General features: G+C 39.9%; 1 protein-coding gene across 1 annotated transcript in view; it reads right to left on the reverse strand.

Annotated features, from left to right (window-relative positions):
* Nucleotides 1–17,090, reverse strand: part of CFAP54 (cilia and flagella associated protein 54) — a 294,342-nt gene that overhangs the window by 251,984 nt on the left and 25,268 nt on the right. The window contains exons 6-13 of the mRNA XM_061125597.1: nt 14,639–14,782; nt 12,740–12,853; nt 12,520–12,621; nt 6,864–7,062; nt 4,192–4,373; nt 3,953–4,109; nt 2,770–2,855; nt 461–595 (exon numbers count right to left, since the gene is read on the reverse strand). Of these exons, the coding sequence (XP_060981580.1) occupies nt 461–595; nt 2,770–2,855; nt 3,953–4,109; nt 4,192–4,373; nt 6,864–7,062; nt 12,520–12,621; nt 12,740–12,853; nt 14,639–14,782 (1,119 nt within the window). The remainder of the gene's footprint in view (nt 1–460; nt 596–2,769; nt 2,856–3,952; nt 4,110–4,191; nt 4,374–6,863; nt 7,063–12,519; nt 12,622–12,739; nt 12,854–14,638; nt 14,783–17,090) is intronic.

Consider the following 17,090-nt stretch of genomic DNA (forward strand, 5'->3'; position numbering starts at 1 on the left):
GTAGCCCACCAGGCTCCTCGGTCCATGGGGTTTTCTAGGCATGAATACTGGAGTGGGTTGCCATTTCCATCTCCAGCAGATCTTCCCCAACCCAGGGATCAAACCCGGGTCTTCTGCATTGTAGGCAGACACTTGACTGTCTGAGCTACCAGGGAGCTAAAATGCCTTATCTATTTGTTTTCTGTTATTCACCATCTTAATGAATTTATTCAAGTTCATATAACCTTAAACATACCATATTTATTCCTCCCTGAAAAAACTGAAACACCTCCCTGTTTCCCAAAACTAAGCTGGAGCAGAAGTGCAGGGAATACACTTAAAGGAAAGGTTCCCTCATTACTACATTTAAAGAGTAGTAATTATGCAGGTGGGTAAGTAGGGAAAATTTAGATTTGAAATGTGCATCACAAATGAAATTAGCAATAACAAAAAGCATATGAAGGGAAACAAAAAGGAATACTTTATTAGTGCTGATCTTCTGGGTAAACTTTGCATAGTCATTTCTGGACACAGTGACCCGCTGCATCCCTAATTTGCATTTCTGCCACAGGAACATTATCATGTCCACAACAATTTCCTTATCCGGCTGAGCATTCTGAAAGCAAAAGTGGTAAAGTAAATCAATAAGAACAATAAGATATATAGATATGAACATAAGACATTTAATGTGTGCCAGGCAACATTCTCAGAGCTTCATACCTACTGCAGTTGACTTGTTTGGTCAACTCAAAATTCCTATGTTGAATTCCTAACTCCCAAAGTGATAGTATTAGGAGGTGCCCAGGTGGCTCAGATGGTAAAGAATCTGCCTGCAATACAAGAGACCCAGGTTCAATCCCTGGGTTGGGAAGATCTTCTGGAGAAGGAAATGGTGACCTACTCCAGTATTCTTGCCTGGAGAATTCCATGGACAGAGCCTGGTGAGCTACAGTCCATAGGGTTGCAAAGAGTCAGACACAGCCAAGCAGCTAAAACACACACATTGGGAAGTATAAGGATGGAGCCCTCAAGAACTAGAACAGTGTCTTTATAAAAGGAGCCCCAGAAAGAGAATGAGACACTCCTTCTTTCTGTCAAGTGAGGGCACACCAAGAGGACAGCCATTTCTGAACCAGGAGGTAGATGATGCCTTGATGCCGAATTTCTCAGCCTCCAGAACCAAGACAAATAAGTGTTGTTTAAGCCAACCAGTGTATGATATCTTTATTATGGAAACTCAAATGGACTAAGATATCCACCAACTAATTTAATCCTCACAACAACCTATGAAGTGAGTACTACTACAACCATCCTCACTTTATAGGTGCAGACTGAAGCACAAGCAAATTTTGTCATTTTCCCTAAGATAAAGTAGCAGAGGCTGGATTCAAACCTAAGCAGTCTAGCTCTATCTAGAGTAGTCTTCACTGCTCTAAGTCACTTGACCTCTCTTGGAAAGAAAAGTTCCAAATATTTTTAAGTTATGTAAGCCAATCTGTTGCATCCAGATTTGGAGTGTATACTTCTTTCTTTTTAAAATCTCTGGTTTAACATAACAAAGAATGGGCAGGGAGTGGAGAAAATAGTAAGGGGAGAAGGTGAGGGGAGCTGGGAAAAGATACGGAAAAGAAGAGAGCCATGATGGAACTAAACAGAACATCACACTGGATATCAACAGATGACCCAACGTGAGTGTATCTCCTCCTGGTTCAGTTACTTTGGCTCTTTTCAAAAGGAAAATAAAGGTACTCATTATAGCTGAACTAGAAAGAGAGCAAGTTTATGATTAAAATACACCCAACTAATAAAAATCAATGAAAAAAATAATAATAAAATAAAATAGGTAACCAAAAAAAAAAAAAATACATCCAACCCTGAGCTCCTTTGGGGCAGCTCTAAGACTTATTTTGAACACATGGTACCTTAGTACAGTGCTTGGGAACAAAACACAGAGCTCAATAAATGCTTTTTGAATTGAACTGAAATAAGACACACATGGTTTTTTAAAAAACAGAGAGATGAAAATTCCATGCCGTTCTCAGCCTTGATTGGAACTTTTTGTTTTTAGTTTGCCCATTATACTCCTTATATTTGCTATTAATACTTTTAGTTCAAAAATTAAATACTTGTCACAGGTTATAACATAAACTAATAAATAGAAAATATTATAAGAGTGGAACTTCTCAAGTCCCTTACAGTGTTTCACTTTCCTGAACAAAATTGTGGTTTTCAAACATTTTTCTATAACAGTAAAACCAAATTTTCAAAAGAAATTCCATTAGGATCTCAAGGTTACAGGGTGCTATGATCTAAAGTTGGGCTCCTAAGGAACCTCAGAGAAGCTCTGAGGATCCATGGAATTCAGTTTTAAAATCAGAGCTGCACTAGTTAGATTTAAACATCCACACCCACAACTTGTCATTTAATACTGGCCATTGTATGCTAAGTGACTCCAAACAGTAACCAGGCTTTGCACTTAGGGACTGGAAAGCAGGGTTTCATTAAGAATATTAACTCTCATCAAAACTACTGCTTCATTTCCTCCATTATCAGAAATATAGCTAGCCTTGAGATTTCCCAGAAAGGAAAAGATGGATGCCCAAAATGATAACAATAGTAAATACAGATTTAAAATTATAAGTCATGATATAACTCAATGTCTTATTCTAATGACTGAACAGTATAGAATTTCAGCAAGGTGAAATTCCTGTGATTTTTAAATATGGCTTTAAATTACCGAGAAGAGCCTCTTTTGACACTATTACAAATTATCCAAAATAACTTTTTCACCTGTGGAGAGTCACAGACACAGGAATACAAGGTTGTTGCCAAACGGAAAATGTCTTCTGAGTATCCATAAGACTTCACACAAGTATCTAAAGTACAGGAAATGAAGCAAAAAAAAAAAAAAAAAAATTGTTACAAAATTTCAAGTAGAAAATCCATAGAAACATAGAAATTCTCCAAAAATAGCAAAAATGATATCTGGGCAAATATGTCAATAAGACACTTTAAATGCTTCCATTTGAAAACTAATCTAAGTAGGCTTTAATTCAATTAAAATGGACTACTATCATTTTCATTATCTGCAATCTGTATACCAACTATGTCCTTAATGGAATTGAGAAGGTTTATAATATTAACACATTTGTGACTGTTGAAATAAAAATAACAAAGATATCTATTCAGAAACTACTAGAAGAAAAAAAAAAAAGCATCATTACTTGGTACAAATTATTTACCACAATTGAGCAGCCATGCAATGCCTTAAGCATGTGATAAAACATAAAACATGGTATTAAATAATTCTCTAAAAGACAGAGGCTGCAGATGTTCATTTATATATACAATAACTCCTAAAACTTCAAGAGTTTTAGAATGGAAAACTCTGCATACTGGAAAGAGACAGGAGAACAGCAAACTTTTCCTTATCAAAGTCAACTGATAACTCTGATTTGATGCCCTGCTGACCTCTCATTAACAAGGCAGCAGGCTAAAATAGAGCCTCATTCTTCTACCCAAAACCATGTTGCAAAAGAAAATCCAGGGACTTCCCTGGTGGTCCAGTGGTTAAAGCTCTGTGCCTCCACTGTAGGTGGTGTGGGTTTGATCCCTGATCAGGGAACTAAGATTCCACATGCCCCATAGTGTGAACAAAAAAAAAAAAAAAAGAAAAAGTATTTTAAGTAAATAAATAAAATCCAGCATCTGTGCAAGGCCTAGGAACCTGCAAGACCAGGCACCCAGCTATTTCTCTGATCTTAGTTCTTACCACATTCTCCAAGGCAAGTACCACCACTAGAACACTCCAGCCATATCTGCCTCCTTGCTGTCCCTTCAACAACCAAGCATGCTCTCACTTCAGGGCCTTTACACTTCTGCTCCCTCTACCTGGAATATTCTTTCTCTCGCTTCATCTATAGAGAGTGTATAAAGTCATCTTAAGTTTTCAAAGGGGCAAATAAACACTCACCATGAACAGCAATTTTTTTTACATAGACTTGACCTTCTTTGTAGTTGTCAAAAGGAAAGATCAAACCTTTGTTTCTCTTTACATTGATCAAAGGTTCTATCGCAACAAGAAGTAGTAAATCCTTTTCCGCTTTCTTTGACTCTGGTTCATCCTGCCTCTAAGAAAAGTGTATCTCACAATTAGCACTTCAACGTCATGTTAATACCATAAAAACAAAGCAATTGTTTTGCATGTATTACCTGGAGAAAATCAATGAGCTGCCCAGCTGCAGATTCAAATAAACTCCATTCCTCATACATAAAAGCTAATTTTATAAATTTCACGGCAGCATTCACAGAAATAAGATTCTTCCTTTTTATAATAAGTTCCAGAAGACGTGCTTTTGGAAAATCAAGTATCCCATCTGCACCAGTATTTGACACTAGAAAAGAAAAGAGAAGGGTCATTCGTGCAAAGAAATATTTACTAAACATTAAATATCAGACACTGCCAGGCACTCGGGAAACACTGAGGGAAAAAAGCAAACACAACTCCCGCCTTCATAGAGATCACACTCTGGCGGGGAAAACAAGAAATCGTAGCGGGCAAGGACTTCCCTGGTGGTCCAGTGACTAAGACTCTGTGCCTCCACTTCAGGGGGCTCAGGTTTGATCCCTGGTCTGGGAACTAAGATCCCACACACTGCACAGCAGCCAAAAACACACTGAATAAATAAAATACGATATAAAAAGTCAATTCCTGGTCAGGAAGATGCCCTGGAGAAGGGGTAGGCTACCCACTCCTATATTCTTAGACTTCCCCTGTGGCTCAGACGGTAAAGAATCCACCTGCAATGCAGGAGACCTGGGTTTGATCCCTGTGTTGGGAATATCCCCTGGAGAAGGGGAAGGCTACCCACTCCAGTATTCTGGCCTGGAGAAATCCATGGACTGTATAGTCCACGGGGTCACAAAGAGTCAGACATGACTGAGTGACTTTCCCTTTCACTTTCTTTCAATATAAAAATAAAATATAAAATCTATAAAAATAAAATATTTTTTAAATAAATTTTTTAAGAAACCTAGTAGGCAAACACAGGATGCTCTGGGGACAAATAAGAAGGGCCTCAAAGCTAGGTGTGGAGTAGGAGGTTCGGTCAGGAAAGACCACCCAGAATCTCAAAAATAGAGAATTAGCAAGAGTTAACTAGTGAAATACACAGCGAGATATTACAGACCAGGAGGTCAGAAAGGAGACCTGAAATAGGGACATGGCTCCAGAGTCATCGCACTCTGTAAGTGAGTAAGTAAGCGGGTCAGCTGCGAGCAATGGAAGGCTGCCAAGGACAGAAGAGCAAAGAACCCCAACAAGCAGAAGGGCAGGCGGGCAGGAAGGCTGCAGAGGGGAGCACTGAACGAGGAGGAAGGTGTCAGCAACAACTGCTGCAGAAAGCAGAGGGGGAAGCGCACGGACTCTCAGCTGAACAATAAGGAGGTTGCCCACGACGCTCTGTCCATGACGGCAGACTGCCAAGTGTAGGTAGGAGGGGAGGCACAGGGAACACAGGCAATTCCTTCAACAAATCTGACTCTAACAAGAGGAGGAAATTCGGGGAGGAAGTTGGATAGGCATGAAGGGGCAATTTGCAGAGATATGGCCCAAAGACCTAAAGGGGAAGATGAAGAACATCCCTTCCATTTTAATGAGAGACAGTGGAAAGGAAAGGTGCAGATGAAGGTAAATTTTCAGGTGTGGGTGAAGGAAGTCAAAGAAATTCTCCTCTGAGATCTTGTATCTTCCTCGTGAAGAAAAGATGAGACCGAACTGTAGTACAGAGGCCCCTTGCCTTCAGATGGGCACACACGTGCATATCTTTAAGCTCACTTAGAAGATGACAGGGCTTCCCAGGTGCTGCTAGTGGTAAAGAACCCACCTGCCAATGCAGGAAACAGAGGAGCTGCGGGTTCGATCCCTGGGTAAGGAAGATCAGAGGACAGCAAGGCAACCCCCTCCAGGATTCTTGCCTGGAGAACCCCATGGACAGAAGAGCCTGGTGGGCTACAGTGCCCGGGGCACAAAGAGTCAGCCAGGTCTGGAGAGACTTAGCACACACAGGAGGTGATGATGATGTCATAAACTATTCTACGAAAATTTGAAAATATAAAGTCAAAGTAGTATTTACCAAACAGAAGGTTTTGTTTAAAGAAAACAAAATTCTAAATTATTTTATATCTATAGAAGAAATGGAATCCATAGTTTAAAACATTTCCATGGAGAAAATTCCAGGTCCAAATGCCTTCACCAGAAAATTCAAACTTTCAGCAAGAAATAACACCAATCTGACAAAAACTCTCCCAGATAATAGAAAAAGAGGGTAGAAAGCTCAGCTTCTGATTGAGGCCAACATGACCTTGAGAGGAAAATCCAAAAAGGACTTTGTAAGAAAAGAAATCTCATGAACAGAAACATTAGCCACTAGGAAGAAAACCAAGCAATATATCAAAAGAATAATTCTCACCTCCAGATTAAGATTATTCCAAAAATATGCAGTGAATATGGAGTGATTAAAGATTATATAAGTAATCACTGTAACTCACCATATTAATAGAAAAAAGTTCATCCATTTGATGAACTTAATAAATCTCAAAAAACCCAGAAAAAGGTTTTAATAAAATTCAACAACTGTTCAGAATTAAAAACTCTTAGCAAACCAAAAATACAAAATAAAACAGAAGCAATATTGTAACAAATTCACTAAAGACTTTAAAAATGTTCTACATCAAAAAAAAAAAAATCTTTAAGGAAAAAAGATCAATAAATTGGTATTGGTTTCTTATGTGTCAAATACCATGCTAAAATTTTTGTTATTTATGTTGTACCACAAAATAGTATTTTTATTTTTTACAAAATATTATTTTAACAACTTATTTACTTATTAAAAGTTCTTTTCCTGCCATAAACAGTTCTGAGACAACATCACGAACTTCTACTTCATCTGTAAAAACAGGTCCAGTCTGTAGTATTCGCCGATTTGAGTCAGAGAGAGCTTCCAAAACAGCCAGAAAGCGGGAGGCAGTGCTATCGAACAACTCCTCCAACAGCTTTTCTGTGACCGTACGTGGCCATGGCATCTGGAATTAAAAAAAAACAAAAATACAGCCCACTTTTTTAAAGTTCTACAATGTCTGATGGCATAAGGCAAAGATGAGTAAGGTGCGCTTTATTAATGCTAACAGAGTGGCTGGCCTGTTGATGAGACAGCTGCTTCCAGGGTTTTCATTTTTGAGGTGTCACTCCAGATTTTATTACAGTTTATGTTGTGCTACCATTACATCAAAGACTTTGCTCTTTCTTTATATGTTTGTGTTTCCGAGACAGCCTACAAAGGCACTTTATTAATAAACAACAGCATTGGCCTCCACATGCTCTGTGGCGACTTAATTACAGCCCTGAGGAACTGATACTCGAGTTGCCTAAGAATCTCTCAGGAGAGCTTTTTAGATTCACCAACCAAACTTCCAGAGAGTCAATGAGTCTGGGTGGAGCATTTTTAGAAAACCTGTGGAAATGCTAATGAAGAAGGCCCCCAAACTCAAATTGGAAATAATATTTTATAGTATAAGTAATGGGTCTTACAGCAGCTAAAAAGAAGAGTTGACCAACTGGATACAAAGAAGCAGGCACCACTCACAGCCCCTTAGGGATCCCGTCACTCTACTTTGTGTCTGCCTGAAAGGAGTTCACTCCTGGCAGATGGCCTACCTACACACTTCATTCTTCTCTGACTAATGACCTGTTCTCTGTACTTAGATTACCAGGAAATAAGAAAGATAGCTTTAGTTGGCTTTTCTAGAATCCATGTCTAGTTAGCGGGCATCCATATTTCCCATGATTTCCTTGCTTCATTCATCTTCCTGAGGCAAAGTGAGGAAGACAGAAAGGCAAAAGCAGAAATAAAGCTGCTTTGGACTATTTTTCTCCAAATACCAACTTCCCTGCTTATTAGAGTCTATGTGTTTTCAACCCTTAGGTTGACTGATATGTTTTAAAAAAAAAAAAAACAACCCTCAGTAAATAGACTCATCTGTGCCATTTCTCTAGAAGGGGTGGGTGGAATGAATTGGGAGATTAGGATTGACATATATACACTACTACCGTGAAGCTCCAGTACTTTGGCCACCTGCTGTGAAGAACTGACTCACTGGAAAAGACCCTGATGCTGGGAAAGACTGAAGGCAGGAGGAGAAGGGGCCAACAGAATGAGATGGTTGGATGGCATCACTAACTTGATGAACATGAGCTTGAGCAAGCTCCAGGAGTTGGTGATGAACAGGGAAGCCTGGCGTGCTGTAGACCATGGAGTCGCAGAGTCGGACATGACTGAGTCACTGATCTGAACCATGTGTAAAATAGCTAGCTAGCTAGTGGGAAACTGCTATATGATCCTGAGAGCTCAGCCCGGTGCTCTGTGATGACCTAGAGCGGGGGACGGGGGGGCGGTGGGAGAGAGAGCCAAGAGGGAGATGGTATATATATACATAGAGCTGGTTCACTTTGCTGTACAGCAGAAATTGATGCAACATTGTAAAGAGATTATACTCCAATTAAAAAAAAATTCAGTAAAACTTGAACTTCATGCCTCTTGCTTTACAAACAGAGCTCAGGGTTTCTTCTAAGATATTTGCTATAGGTTAAAACAGATGTTTAAAATTTTATAGTTAAACAACATAATAAACTTCCTAATAATTAGAAGTATTCAAAATGAAATGATAAATCCCTGATAGATTACAGTGCAATTTGTTTTTTAAAATATTGTAGAGAAACTACAAAAAGTGAACTAGAATATTTATCAGGTCTATAGATGAATAACAAGCAAATGATTTTAAAAGGTCTATAAAAATATTTAAAGCTAATGTAATAAAAATACACTGAATTGTCAAATATGACAAACAAAATATTCATGTCTATAAAAAAATGAGCCCATTCAAATATAATTCAAAAGTTAAAATCTCTAGTTGATAAATGGTCAAAGACTATGAAAGATAATTCACCTAAAGAGAAAATATAAAGAGTAAATACAAATCTAAGGGAAAGCTGGATGAAAACAATAAAGTTAAAACAAGCCATTTTATGAAAACTTAATTATTTTGAAGATTGGCACACGCAGGTTGTTACCTTGGAGAACTCATTTCAGAAATTCAATCTGGCAATATACATCAAGAGAAATAAGAGTGTTTATAACTTTACTCAAATTCTATACCCTAAATTTTATCCACAGGAAACAAAATAAGGAAAAAATAATATACTTGAAGATATTGACTACATCAATAATTATAATAGCAAAGGATTGGAAAACAACTAAAATACTAGTAATAAAAAGTACTGGACAAATCTGGTACATGCACTGCTGAGGGTGAAAAGTGAAAGTGAAAGTCACTCAGACATTTCTGACTCTTTGTGACCCCATGGATTATACAGTCCATGGAATTCTCCAGGTCAGAATACTGGAGTCAGTAGTCTTTCCCTTCTCCAGGGGATCTTCCTGACCCAGGAATTGAACCAGGGTGACCTGCATTGCAGGCAGATTCTTTACCAACTGAGCTATGCCTAGGGTATACTAGATAGCTCTTAAAATGTCAGGATGGATGAGAAGCTGAATGATACAACCCATGCGGTAAGTTCCAATCCTGAATGCCATGGCTCCCGTGAGATCTACGCCATGAGACTTACTGTGTTAACTTCTCAGCATAATACAGGCACCCTGTTCAAGCTCAGGGTCACTGTCTCACTGTGTGCCAAAAGCCTTTGCTTACTTCTGCCTCCAAACTACTATCATGCTCTTGTCCTTTACTTAGAATGTTTTCTTGTTCTCCCCGTCCAGTCAAATCCTGCTTATTATTTCAAAGCCACTCAAAAAAGACAGAACAGTGACTTCATGTTTTCTATTAATATGTGCCACCACTCTTGGACCACAGTAGGCCTTAGTACCCGCCTTCAGTGTGGGAGACCCAGGTTCAATCCCTGGGTCGGGAAGATCCTCTGGAGAAGGAAATGGCAACCCACTCCAGTACCCTTGCCTGGAAAGTCCCATGGACGGAGGAACCTGGTATGCTACAGTCAGTGGGGTCACAAAGAGTCAGACAAGACTGAGCAACTTCACTTTCACTTTCAGGCCTTTGATACATGGTTACTAAATGAATGAATGAAAAATAAATAACAGTAACAGCTAATACTACTAAGGAGCTACCATGTGCCAGGAACATTCTAGGGGCGTTACATGTAACTCATTTAATCACCACCATTATTTCCTTCTTAATTCTTATCACAGGCTTTAATTTGCTTATTTATTATATAATTGTCCCACTAGAATATAACCTCTACATATTTTGTTCACAGAGAAGTTACTTTAAAATATTTATTGAATGAATCACTAAGTGGTCAGTCATGAGAAGTCTGAATTAATAGTCCTACAAAACAATCCTTTGAGTCAAAATGATTTACTGCAAGTTAACAATTGACCTAAAAACTCAGAAATTTTTTATAAAATAGATTTAATGCATATTGAAATTATTTTCTTTTGTAGAAACATAATAAAATGGTTTCATAAGCGTAAAGCAGAACATTCTGCAAAATATGACCCCTGCTCTCAAACAATATAGCGTTACTACTTAATGATACCAGATGCAGGCTACTCAATGGCTCATCCAATCAATTATCTACAATTTGACAGGTTACCACCCTAGACCAGTTAGACACCATGAGTCAATAAGGGATGAACTGTATGTCTGGGCTCACTAGTCAATATATCATGGACACTAAGTAGCAATGAAAAGTTACTGTGTCCAAATAATATTTTCATTTAATATTTGGATTCATTTAAAAGAAAAGAGAAGCCCTCTCAAATATTTATAAGAAGAAATGAGGAAAGAGAACAGCAGTCATTGGATTATTTAGAACACCCTGGGCTAGAGACCTGGATTCTGGTTCAAGGGTTGCCAGCAGCTGGCTTAAATACTCTGGGATTTATTTTTCCCATCTGTAACAGAAAAGGACTGAACCAAATGATTTCCAAAATCCCTTCCAGGTTCTGAGATTCTACATCTCTTCTGTCAGAAAGTGCTCATATGCTTCCCCTCCACTTTCATTTTCAATCCCTACGCAGAAGCTCATAGAGGAGAGTTTACAGCTGTCCAGAACAGTCACACGGCACTGCAAAGATATACAGAGCTGGGATTTAAGGAACACTGAGGCTCCGAATGGCCCAGGGGAAGACAGTGGGAGAGGGGAAAAGGCAGAGGGAGAAAGGGCAGAGGATCCCACAGGCACATCTATGTCCCACTCTCCTCCCTTAGTGCAACTGGCCAAACATACCTGTGGCCAACAGGGGCTGTGTGAGAAAGAAGACTGCAGTCAGTTCCATACTGAGCATCACTACCTACGTGAAGTCCTCCACAGCTCTCCTAGGTCTCCTCTGGCAGAACAACCCAGCAATTTTCCAAATGAGGACCACCTCTCAATTTGGTCCTGAGCATCAGTCATGAGCAGATAACCATAATAACATTTGACTCCAGTGGGAAATAAATTATTGTTTTAAAGCCCCCTGAGACATGGGGGTTGTTTACTACTCTAGTGCAGCTACATTCTGTTGTCATTTTCGCCACTAAGTTGTGTCTGACTCTTTGGCTTCTCGGTCCACAGGATTTCCGGGGTAACAACACTGGAGTGGGTTGCCATTTCCTTCTCCATGGGATCTTCTCTAACCAGGAATTAAACCCACGTCTCCTGCATCGGCAGGTGGATCCTTTTACCACGGGGCCATGAGGGAAGCCCAACCTACATCCTAAATACTCCCGAAGATGAAACCGGAAGTTGGTAAGAAAAGGTGCCTCCACTTCCTCTCCATCCTCAACACCTTCAAAACTGGACACCAAGTGGTCAAAAGGCTTCTGCGGTCTCACTCAGAAGGCTCGCTCAGAAGAACCTTTCCAGGCTCTTCTTCGGCTTCTTGCCCTTTAACATTACAAAACTAGGATTATGCGAAGATACAAAAGCTCTGAGGAAAGGATGAAACAAGACCATGTTCAAATCAGGAAGACATTCTTCTATCTGCAGGGATTGGGGGCAGGAATCTTTTACCTGGAGGTTAAGAATGCTCTTTACAATGTTCTGTTGGTTTCTGCTGTACAACGAGGTGAATCAGCTTTTATACAAACATCCCGACCCTCTGGGGCCTCCCTCCAACCCAGCCCCCATCCTGCCCTTCTAGGTCACCACAGTTAGGGGGCAGGACTTAATACTGAGCAGTGAAAGCATTAGTCGTAGGCCGCTTTGCAACCCCATTGACTGTAGCCCACTAGGCTCCTCTGTCCATGGGATTTTCCAAGTAATGTGTACTGGAGTGGGCAGCCATTCCCTTTTCCAAGGGATCTTCCCGACTCAGGGATCAAACTTAGGTCTCCTGCATTGCAGGCAGATTCTACACCATCTGAGCCACCAGCAGAGCCTAATGACCAAGCGTTACAGACACAGAGGTAAAATATAAACACTGCAGAAATAGTCTGAAACACAGAAGATGTTCTGAGACTTACAGTTTGTGCTTCCTTTATGTTAACTCTTATCTTTGGTCTAAAGAAACTTTTGTTTTTTCTTCTAGATTCAAATACTCCTCTTTTGAAGATCATGACTGCCATCTGCCTCAAAAAGAAGAATTACTTATGAAGCATCAATGGGATACGCTTCTCAACTACTGATATTAAGTACTTCATCATCTGTAGAGTAGAGTAGATTTATCTCACGAAATTTTTATACCTTTATTGTGGCCTCTCTATAATATTCTCTGGATTCTTCCTGTGGTTGTGAGGAACTCATTAATTCCAGTTGCCGTAACTCATCAATTTTAGCTAAAGCGCGCCGAGCAAATGCCTACATGCAATTAAAATAAATTTAATTCATAAGAAGTTAGAGTACAGTGATTAAAAATGTATCAAGAGAGTATGTTTTACTCTCCCAGACATTTGATTTAATTTGTGAATTAAACTCTAGGCTGATGCTGACTTTTTTAGAACATAGTGCTGACCCGTCAATCATTTCCTAGAAGCACCACTAATTTCTGTAAATCTAAAGTCAATGAAATGTTGACTATACTAACCTTAGAATTCAGAAAAGTAAGGAAATTCAAATTCTGGGTTACAGAGTAGCTTCTTATAGATGACCACTTCTCCGGTATTGCACATGCATGCACATACACCCACATACACCCCTCCTCAGTGCTCTTCTCAAATTCTAACTCTTCCACCAAAACCAGCTGTATTATTTATTCAACTGTACACATTGTCAACTAAATTGTGAGGTCCTTAAAGGGGCTTATTTTTCTATTTCCAGTACCCAACATACAGAAAGTATTTATTAATATCTGGGGAAAGGAAGAAGGTAGGCTTGCTTATTTAATCAGATCACCATTATTATAATTCTCTATTGCTATGATAGAGATAATAGCAAAATGAGTTTCATTCCTGCAATTTATTTTAGCAGTTCTTTCAAGTATTTTATTTATAATTTATGATTTTTCATGAAGATGTTTCTAGAACATAATAGTAACATAAAGGGTTACATTTTTCAATAAGAAAAAAGTTCCAACAGGAATCAAATTTAAAACTACGCAAATGTGTCTATCCCTGATAAATTTAATAGCTATAGCAATATGCCACCACTAGTACACTAAGACTAACTCTGCATATATGGTGAGTAGTTTCTAGAATGTATCCTAGGCTAGAAAAGTATCCCACAAGGACTGAATTAAGCTATTCTCCTGCTGAAATCCAGACCCCACTGCACTCACCAAGTTATGCACACTGGTGCAGGGATGGGGTGGTCCAAAGGAAGGAATGCCTGTCTCTAATTTTCACCAAGACCCCATCCATTGACAAGCAGAGTACTACATGCTATAGTGAGCGTACCAGATTTCATTCTCACAGAGATGTGACAGAGGTCAATAGAAGCCCCAATCAGTTAAGCTACATTTCAAATATTTAATCAAAAATATATACAGGAAAAGAGGAAAAATAAGAAACAGAGTATACTAAATAAATGGTGGCTGGAAGCAGAGAAAAACAAAACAGATAGTAGATAGCATGGGATATAAAAACTAAACAGGGAAGGGAAGTGGCTTGCATACAAGAATATAAAGAGGAAGGGAAGATATCAGAGATCTTATTCAGAAAAGAAGCAAAGATGGTGGAAGTGAACAGAGAATAAACGGGGAAGCAGAAAGTGAAAGCAAGAGATTCACAGAATGGAGAAAAAACCAGGCAAATGTCTGCAAATAAAGCCTGGGACTTGTATCTTTGCTTCATTGCAGTTCTTTGGGTTTTGTTGGTTTGCTTGTTTTCCTGCCACTTATCTAAGGAAGAAAATGCTGAATATGCTGTATTTTTAAGTATTGGCATCCTCATAATTTAAAAGTGGCCTGCACCCATGCATGCCAAGTCGCTTCAGTGTGTTCGACTCCTTGCAACCCTGTGGACTGTAACCCACCAGGCTCCTCTGTCCATGGGATTCTCCAGGCGAGGATACTGGAGTGAGTTGCCACGTGCTCCTCCACGAGATTTTCTGGACCCAGGGACTGAAGCCATATCTCTTACGTCTCCCGCATTGTCAGGCAGGTTCTTCACCGCTAGTGCCACCTGGGAAGCCCAAGAAGTAGCCTACCTCTCCGTGAACTCCAGCTTGGCAGTCATAGCAGCACTGGCAGACAGCTGTGTAGAGAGTCGCTCTCCACGTCAAGTACCTGACGGACAGGAGAGGCACCGAGGACTCCATACACACACTGGCCCACAGGAGGTATTCCAAGGCCTGAATCAGAAAGGGCACGACTGAATGTCTCTTCATTTTAAGCGAATAATGCCAATTTTTATTCAATATAATCAAATGAAGAATGGTGAGCACAAGTCACTGATGCTAAAACTACACAAAGAGTCAACTGAAAGCTAAGCATTTAAAAGTTAAAGAAGAATTTCAAGAACTCAAAATCTCAGTCATTTTGCAATGTCTTCCTGCCTAGCTCCTAAAGTCCTATGAACTCAGCTTATTCTGATTAACATTTACCAAGTGTCAGCCCTAGTCTAGGAGCTAACAATGAAAGGCGTGAAAGTGAAAGTGACTCAGTCGTGTCCGACTCTTTGTGACCCCGTGGACTATTCAGTCCATGAAATTCCCCAGGCCAGAATACTGGAGTGGGTAGCCCTTCCCTTCTCCAGGGGATCTTCCCAACACAGAGGATTGAACCCAGGTCTCCCACATTGCAGGCAGATTCTTTACCAGCTGAGCTACACAAGGCAAGCCCAAAAGTACTGGAGTGGATAATCTATCCCTTCTCCAGGGGATCGTCCTGATGCAGGGATCAAACCAGGGTCTCCTGCATTGCAGGTGGATTCTTTACCAGCTGAGCCACAAGGGAAGCCCAAGGAGCTAATTGCAACAATGCAACTGTTATTAACAACAAATGTCTGTTGATGGACTGAGGACAGACCTTCACTGAAAAGTTTCAGTTCCCAATCTAGTAATCATGGCATCAAGGGGCTGAGAATCTAATTTCACTCCCTCAGCATCTGCAGCACCACCACCTGATGTCCCTCACCTTCTCTGCCCACAAGCTCCCACCTCCAGCAACAAGGGGTGTGCCACATAGCAGAAGACACTTCAAAACATGATCTTCTTTAACCTGAAATGCAACCACCTTGATACACCTCCAGTGCATTCGTCCTAGTTATGCCTTCTAGAGTAGCACAAGACCACTCAAGACTCAACTTGAGAATTACAGCCTTGCAAGAATCTGAAAGCACCTATGCAGCCTGCCCCTTCCCCAGCACTCTCCAGGACAAAGATCCCCAAGCACTTCTATCATCCCAGTACAGAGCTTCCCTCTCTTACCATGGTATTATTCGAGGTGGCCAGCGTCCCTGTACAGTATATGACTAGACCACAGAAAATGAAACACTCACTCCCTGGTTCTGGTCCCTATATCTCTATTAAGTCAACCTAGGGTTGCTTTATTGCTACTTTAATTGTTTCTCTCATTGTTTGCTAATTTTGCCACACTGTGAACTAATATGGAATTAACACTTGTCAAAATTCTTGAGTTTCACGTTATCTGCTGTAAAGAAATCCTATTGGGGATTTTTGCATTCATATAGTTGTGGTTTGCGGGGTGTGGGATTAAATCATGTATAAATTTTTCCCCCTTTATATACACGTGGCTTTCAAAGTTCTCAGGATTCCTGGTATTCAAATTTTCATACTTCAAAATAAAACTAGCTAAAAATAAAATAAAACTAGCTACACTTACCAGTTATTCACATAATACTTGGGTGTGGCCTCAGATTTAGTATAAAAGACCCCACATCACAGATTTTAGTGCCAGACGGAACCTTAAAAGTAACCGAATCTGACTCCAAGAGGCTAAACTGCTTGGAAGTGACAGAGCTGGGGCTGGAGTTCAGGTCTCTGGACTCCTAAGGGCAGCAGGATTGTTCCCACTACACGGGGCAACTACAGCAAAGAGAAAAAAAGCCATCATTCCACTGGGGTTTCTGAGAAACCATCATTCAGAGTTCAAAGCTGAAATGCCATTTCAAAAAAAAACTACTTAATTTGATTGCAGCATTTTTTTCTCACCCATAAAAGAAAGAATTACTTCTATTAACAAAAATTTGATTATTTCAGCAGGACTAGTCTCTTCATTAAAAGAAAACAGAACAAAATTTTGAAAAAACAAATTTTAGGAGCCTAGCAAGAGAATGGTTAAGGTGTCAAGTAGGAAGACCCACACAAGGATTAACCAGCTGAGCCACGAGATGGCAGTGCAGCGTCACTTATTTCAGTTCACAGCCTTTGGGGGCAGCAAAGAGAAGCACTTTACAGTCTGGACTTGAACTTTATGTGATGGTCTGTGGAAGTCACAAATGTGATCAAACTATTTCGGTTTCATAGGAAAGTGAAACAGAAATCAACATTTTTTTTTAGAATGAATAGATTCTACTGACTTCTTTAATGTTTGCTGAATACTATATTACAGTTGCAAATGCCTTAGAAGAAACTACAGCCCTTACCATAAAGGAAAGCAAATGGCCACGTGTCTTCAAGGAAACAGGCTTCCGAAAAC

This window comes from Dama dama, chromosome 22 (genome assembly GCF_033118175.1).
Source record: "Dama dama isolate Ldn47 chromosome 22, ASM3311817v1, whole genome shotgun sequence".
Lineage (NCBI taxonomy): Eukaryota > Metazoa > Chordata > Mammalia > Artiodactyla > Cervidae > Dama > Dama dama.